At 49.9% G+C, this 7,253-nt stretch overlaps 1 protein-coding gene across 1 annotated transcript in view; it reads right to left on the bottom strand.

Moving 5' to 3' along the window:
- Nucleotides 1-2,104: 2,104 nt before the first annotated feature.
- DPAGT1 (dolichyl-phosphate N-acetylglucosaminephosphotransferase 1) overlaps nt 2,105-7,253 on the bottom strand; it is a 5,611-nt gene continuing 462 nt past the window's right edge. The window contains exons 2-9 of the mRNA XM_009273586.1: nt 7,040-7,160; nt 6,727-6,940; nt 6,062-6,208; nt 5,845-5,929; nt 5,197-5,385; nt 4,449-4,536; nt 3,929-4,084; nt 2,105-2,718 (exon numbers count right to left, since the gene is read on the bottom strand). Coding sequence (XP_009271861.1) covers nt 2,653-2,718; nt 3,929-4,084; nt 4,449-4,536; nt 5,197-5,385; nt 5,845-5,929; nt 6,062-6,208; nt 6,727-6,940; nt 7,040-7,160 — 1,066 coding nt within the window. The 3' untranslated portion in view covers nt 2,105-2,652. The remainder of the gene's footprint in view (nt 2,719-3,928; nt 4,085-4,448; nt 4,537-5,196; nt 5,386-5,844; nt 5,930-6,061; nt 6,209-6,726; nt 6,941-7,039; nt 7,161-7,253) is intronic.

Raw genomic sequence — 7,253 nt, 5'->3', positions numbered from 1 at the left:
CTCGCGCGGTGGCGGGCCTTCCTGCTCGTCAGGGAGCTGCGGCCGGTGTGCTGGCAGCGGAGGGGCCGGGCACACTGCAGCGGTGGGCCTCTGCTGGCTGCACTCGGGACTAGAGCAGACGAGTCACGCAGAGAGCCTCTCGTGCTTCCCATCCACCCGTGGGCAGCCAAAGCACCTACTGTGGGAGCGCCAGTACTCCTGACGGGATGGGGTAACGCTTCGAGATCAGTTCTGTGTAAGGAGCTCTGACTGTGTCACCTCTTAGATTATGTGAGTAAGGGCTGGTCACGGTCACCCAAAGGGGCGGAGGAGTGACAATAGATGGGACGCTCCGATGACCGAACCAGCGTGATGCTGCCCTGGCAGGGCTGCTCCCAGAGCTTTCTGAAGAGTGGGGTCGGCCCCTGGGCCCAGGCCCCAGTCTTGGCTTGGCTCCCCTCCCGAGTGAGGCAGAGGGGCTCCTGGGATGCCTGCAGACTGAGGAGGATCCCACCTGGAGGGGTAATGGGCTTACGGTGGCATACGGGGGATGAGCATTCGGGGCTGCGTAAAACCTACTGGGAGAGCCTTTTCAGGGGACTGTGGGAATGCATGAGATGTATTATGGGTTGTTTAAGGGAAGCACCAAAGGTGGGGAAGGAGTCAAGGTGGACTGGGAGGAAAAAGCATGGGAACGTGGAAGGAGAAGCAGGGTGAAGAAGGTGGTCGTGTGTGAACATGTTGCCGGTTGGTAGCCTTTATCTCTGCAGTCTGTCCTGTCTCACTAAACTCCATTTCTAGTTTTCTTCTGGGGTGAGGGGACTGACTGCCCTGCAGGCCTATGTACGTCTGGCGGTCTAAGCGCCAGCAACTGGCATCAGGCCACAGGTCAAAGGGGCCAGTGTATACGTGGTACCAGCAAATGGGAAGACTGGAGCATGCGTAGAGGGGGGCTACGGCTAGGGTGGAGTGCCAGTGTGTGTGATTGCTGGCGAGCGAGCCAGACTAGCGAGCGAGTAGGATAATGGGCTTTGGAGCCAGGTATCCAGGACCAGATAGGGGATAGATTGGGGTCGGCAGGTTGCTTACTGGAGCTAGGTTTAAGCCAGCTTACTGGAGAAAATGGGGCGGGCATCCGAGTTGGCTACGGGAAGGCCATATGCCTGGAACAGCTAGTAGAGAGATTAATTTCTCCCTCTCTCCCTTTCCAAGTGAGAAGATCTGAGTAAGAGCAAGTAGAGTAGTACTGTGAACCTCAGGTGTTCATATGCCCCGGTGCCAGGAAATCCAGTGGCTAGTTAGCGGACAGACTGAGTGTTGAAGGCCAGCTACCGAAGGGATTCATGTTTGTGTGCGTTGTATACGCATCTATGTTTATATGGATGCACTCTACTAGCAGACTTCCAAACTGATCAGCTGGAGAGGAGGAAGAGGATTCGGCCACTTGTACCATTCACATTTGAGTGCTGTGTGTTTTCTGTGTTGATCAGTGTTGCTGGACATGTGCATTTTTGCCTACTGGGAATACGTTCCCAGCCTCACTACTGGCTGGACTTGGGTGTGTGGAAGTGCAGCAGCCTCACATCTACTAAGGTACCGGACTCGGCAACTTCTGCTGTCGCCCATCTCAGCGTCCCTGTCTTTGCTGTTGCGTTATTCCGCTTTTCACTCCTGTTAATCTCACGCAGACTCTTTAACCTGGTACTCCAATGGCTGTTACATGTTTTTCTGTCAGGTAGGTAGCAATTCTGTGGTGAACTATGGTGCCAGATACTGCTACATAAACAATGATCTGTATTTGAGGAAAAGGTAATTGCAGCCTGCAGGCTCTTAGTTCCACGTTAATCTAAGGCTTTTTACTGATGTCCTCTATCGTGCAAGGACACAGCAATCCTTACTCTGCTAGCCTGTTCCAGATGTGTCCTATTCCACAAAGGAAGGCAGATGATAAAGATGTTCAGAAATAAAAGCCCTTCGGTGGGAACGTTCCCGGTAGCTGTGAAAGAGGAGGGAGCCTACTGCAGAAATGATCAGCCCCCTAGCAGGGTAGAAGGCCACAGAGATGGATCGTGTAACCTAGTTTCACTGCGCGTCAATATTCTTGAGGCAAAGCACTGAAGGGGAAAGGGTACCATGAGTTATTTTATTCTCGGAGCGCTCTGAGTTTTGGATATGCTTTATAACATGTTACTCTACGTCCATGGACCAAAGACAGGATTGGAGAAGCCAGGAGAGGATTCTGGTTTACTTGTTCTGCTGTACAGAGTCTCACAGAAATTGAAGTTCCTGTTTTTTTTCTCTCTCTCTCTCTCTCTGGGAACAGTAACATGCTTGTTAGATGTATAGAGATTTCATCTTTCCCACTTTCTCCAAGTACTGTGAGTAAACATTTGGGTCATTTACTTCCCCTCTGAAAGGTATTCCCAGTAACAATGATGTCCCAGTAGCAGTGAATCTTTTCTATTAGCAGAATTGGACAAAAGCCTTCTCTGCAAGGCGGGGGGGGGGGGGGAAGATGATTACGGTTCAAGATTGGCCCACGCAGAGCTGTGTTTTGACAGGTGTCCTGAGGTTCTCAGAGGGCCGAAGCAAGGTCAGTTGAATCATTTGGTCAGCAACTGGAGAAAATTGACTGGCAGTTAAAACTCTTTCCCCTGCTCCCTGACAGCCGAGTCAGACATCGTAAAACAAGCGCACTAGTTGGTACCGGATTGAAAAGGCAATCATGCTGCCCAGGACCTAGGTAAAAATCAGACGGAGAACAGAAACGTTAAATAGTTTAAGGCTGGCAGATTCCTCCTTTCCCGATGGACTTGCTACGCTTTCCAGCATGCCTCGTTTCACTAAATAACAACATTTAGGCTAAAGTGTTTTAGGTATAGAAAGATGAAAGGCAGAAGTCTAGCCAAAGGCCTTGTTTCTTTCTCTGAGCATCGTAGCTATCTGTGGGGGATTTCTTGCATGTGCCTGCGCACAGTTACACTGTGAGAACGAGTGGACAAGATGAATGGTTGGGAACCATTCTTTCCTTATTAAGGAGCCTGTATTATAACATAAACCCTATGGAAAATACCTCGTGTCAAAGCTGCAATTTGGCATCCTTACAAGAAGGCGCCAAGACTTCTCTGCTGTGACTGGGCTCAAGATCAAGTGGTATGTACTTCCCATCCTCTCCCATCCCCGATGTAGTCTGCCTAAGCCCTGTTCGGTCTCTAGGTTTGTTTTGTTCGTTGGTAGTCCTTCCTCCCGAATGGGAATTTGGCTAAATGTCTCTTCTCTTTCCTAGTAAGAATCTCTTATCTTTGATCTGAGGATGAAAAAAGAATGTTATTGTGGGCAACTAAGCAAGGCCGGCCTTTCCAAAAGTGGCATCTCTACTACATTATGCATGAGAGTTCATGTGCTGAATAGAAGTAGCGGTGGTATCTGTGAGGCATGTTATCCTTGCGCTCCTATCCTTGCGCTCCAAGTTGCTTCAAAGCGCTCCCGCATCCCGCTCAGATTCCAGATACCACTGAGCTGCGTGCCACGCTTATGCAAGTCCACCAGCTGGAGATAACTCCAGGACTGTTATTTGGTATGACTTAAAACCAGGAACATGGAAAAAGGCTGAATGGGGACAGAGCGACAAGGCAATCTGCTTTCCTCATGTCTTTTTTTCTAGCATCCAACGACTCGTGCCTTGGGAATCTTCTCAAGCTAACCTAGGGACTTGGTATTTATTAGCTCTCAAGGAACCGGGGCAGGGGGGGAGGGGGGAAGAGAGAGGGGAGGGATGTGTTTACTCCTTGAGCTGTGTAAATCTGCGATTCTCCTCAGGTTCCACAGCTCAACTGCATCTTGTGTGAAGAGCACAATACTATACTTGCCTCTTGAAACTCTTGAGACCGACTTGGATCTGTTTCTACTGCAGAGTACATCTTTCTACTGAAGGAACCGTTTGTCTGACCTGAATGAGTAGCAACAGGAGAGTGAGATTTCGCTCGTGGGTGGGTCCAATCAGCTTTATGACAAAGTTAATAAGTGTCATATTATTGCACTCGGTGTATTCGCCATCTTCATCCGTTCCACTCCTCACATCTACTATGTGCAAGATCTTGACTGCCTGGGGAAAGAAATACTGCATGCTATTTCACCAGGATCGTTTGGCGCTCACTGGCTGGTTTTGCTCAAGAGCCCTTTTGCTGTACCATCCCTAAAGTCTGGCTCCTGCTCTTACTAAAAAGACAGGACAGGCTTATAATGGTCCCGGAACGCTGCTACGTGTGGTTGTTCTGAAAGATTGATTATTAACGCAATGGAGTGACTGCGAGGGATGGTGACGGACTAAGAAGAGTATTTTCTTCTGGATTTGAGCCAGGAAATAACAAGTGAACCCAGAAGTTCTGGATTCCCTCCCATCCTGTTCGTCTCGCGTTTGATCACCGCCTCAAAATGCGTCTGGATTTTGAATGTTTTTTGGCTATTACCTTCAGAATGTTTGTTCCCAGGGCAGACAGGCTCTTAGTTTTGAATTTGGAGTAGCTCATCTCCAACTTCCCTGTACTAGGATTGAGCCTAAAAGAAACATTAAAATTTTAGTTGGGATAGAGCAAGGAGACAGAGATATCCCTACGCAAGCAGACTTAGGTCCCTAGCTGAGTAGTTGAGAAAGAAATCCAGTGGCGGAAAAAGCGAGAAGAATCCGAGACGCTTAACAACAGCTGCCGACACCTGTTGTCAGAGGTGTCGGCACCAGACACCTGACACCAGAGTCAGGAAGAGATTCCTCCCCACCGCACCCCCAATACGTGCATAAAGCTGTACAGTTTTCAAAATAAAATAGAATCTAACATCTGCAGAGACAGTCGCTGACATGGCATAGTGCCACAGAATGTTTGCTACTATGAAATCTTAGCAGATCCTGCTGCAACAGCCTTAAAAGCGGCCTGTATCAATTTCGCTCGCCCTTGTAGCTGAGAGTAATAATATTCTTACATGGTTAAAAATCACTCTTCTGTATCTGTGGGGGTGGGGTGCTCGGAAAAGTTAACTTCTTTGAGAAGCCTCTACTCTGTGAAGCTCGACCGTAGCTGGCAGAGTGAGCCAGCTAACTTTTAACTGGAAAACTTACTTTGATGGCTTTTAGAAAGAGCACCTATCACCACCTGGCTCACTTGGTGTTGGAGACAAAAGGCACAATCTGTGGTACCGTTATAGGCCGCTCGGGTACATTACCTCGGCAGCCGGTGACGGGGACAAGGAATGACGTGGAAGAGTTGAGGCAATGAGTAGAGGAAGTTGAGCAATTGCGGGATGAAAAAAAGCAGCATTGTTTTGCTGAAGTGCCCCAAGATCCCCACCACGGCGAAGGTCATGCCAGCAAAGTAGCAGAAGGTGTCCCCAACAAACACTCGAGACGGGTACCTGCAGTCCCCAGGGCAGAAAAGCAAAGGTCTGTCATGTCGCTGTTGCTGTGAAAGTGACTTTATAACCATTGAATGTATTCACGCGTGGCAGGTTAGGGGCCAAGAGGGAACCGCAGCAAATCTACATAGTAAAAACAAACAATTGCAGGTACTGATGCCAAGAACTGCGGGACTGTGACACACAACTCGACTCGCAGAGAATACGGTATGAAAAAACGGCTAGAGAGACATGTGAGGGAGCGTATTCTATGCATTTTGGTGAGCCGGTGTGACTGGAATTGTTCTAATAAAAAGAAAAGCTACCCGTGCATCGATGCTTCGCACTCTTGTTTCTGGCAAGAAGCCTGTCTATGCTCCAGCATCCCACCTGCACGTCAGTAAGTGGTTTTGTTTGTTTGAAAGGGGAGAAAGTAAAGGCAAAGGTTTCTGAAGAAACTCTGAACGTCCATCCTCTTACCAGTTGTGGTAAAACAGCCCCAGCGTGGTAAAAAAAAAGGGAATCATGAAGTAGAGAGAAAAAATGTGATCATCTCGATAATCCCCTATAGAGAAAAGAAAAAAGAATGCGTTTGTGGTAAGACAGGACTGGCTGATTTTTAGTAATACCAGATATTGAAACCTAGGACTCTATCTTTGCTTTTTGCACCGGTAAACATATAGGTTATCTTCCTTACCGTTTAACTCTACCATGTTGAATACGATAATGGAAGCAGCTATCACCAGAGACTGCCCTGCTTCAATGCCATTAATTCCAGCGAGAATGTTGATGGCGTTAGTGCAGAACACTGCTAGCATGCCCATGTACACGTAGTAGAGGATACCTGCAGATCAGAGCGAGCCAAGTGCTTTAGCATTCATAGGCGAAGCAGGCCCCGGCCCAGTTCACCGAAGCTCTGGCTTCCTGCTTTGTACAGCAATCCATTACCTAGCGATCGTGGTGAGTTTTGATAGCAGTAGCTTACTAATAAATCTCCCGTGACTCGGCCATCACGTGTACGCCTATGTACAACGCGGCAACTGCAGCAAACTGTTGCGACACAGGCTGTAGCGCTCTGTTTCTGTCCTTCGGTCATGCCAGTGGCAGCAGCCGAGTGCCGTGTGCACCTGGCGCTCAACTGTATTGCCAGAATGCTGAAAAAATGATTGATGCCTATCTGCGCATGGCTGGATGCTGGGTTTCTGGGTGTTCTTTCCAACCTAATATTTAGCTGTGCCCTCTCGCTGGTTACGTGAGCAAATCCTTCATACGCTCCCTCTGCAGCACAGAGTGCTGTCAGGTGACCCCCTTCCGCCGATCGCTCCCCGCTGGGATGATGGCTCCTGGCAATTCGTAACTTACCCAGGTCCAAGTGCATGCCCAGCAGCAGCCGGAAGGGCTTAGGCACTACAATGGTCGTGTTCCCAAAGTTGGTGAAGTAAACCATGAGCAGTGGGAGGGAAGCCATGGTAGGAAGAAGGAGCTTGTGGCGCCAGCGCAGGTTCAGAACGTCATCTGCAAAGCCCAGGAAAATCATGCAGCAGATGGCAAGGAGGGAACCGATGAGCTCTACGAACTGCGGGACAGAGAACAGGACCCCGGTTACCGGTGGCCGGTTACCGGTGGCCGCTCCCCGCCCGTGCCCGCCCCGCTCCCAGCACCAGCTGAGCCTCACCTCGTCGTGAGGAAAGGCCGCGCACTGCTCCTCCACGAAGCATCTCAGGAAGGGCACGGGAATGAAGCAGAAGAGGATGATAAGGAACACGGCGCCGCTGATCACGCCCTGTGCTTCGGGGCTGAAAGGAAGGTAAGGTGGGGAGTCAGCCCGGCCGATCCCACTCCCGGGGCCAGGGCCGGGGCCGGTTTGGCCCCACGGGGCAGCGCTACTC

This window comes from Aptenodytes forsteri, unplaced genomic scaffold, assembly GCF_000699145.1.
Source record: "Aptenodytes forsteri isolate BGI_AS27 unplaced genomic scaffold, ASM69914v1 Scaffold187, whole genome shotgun sequence".
Taxonomy (NCBI): Eukaryota; Metazoa; Chordata; class Aves; order Sphenisciformes; family Spheniscidae; genus Aptenodytes; species Aptenodytes forsteri.
This window is presented reverse-complemented; position numbering and strand designations above follow the sequence as displayed.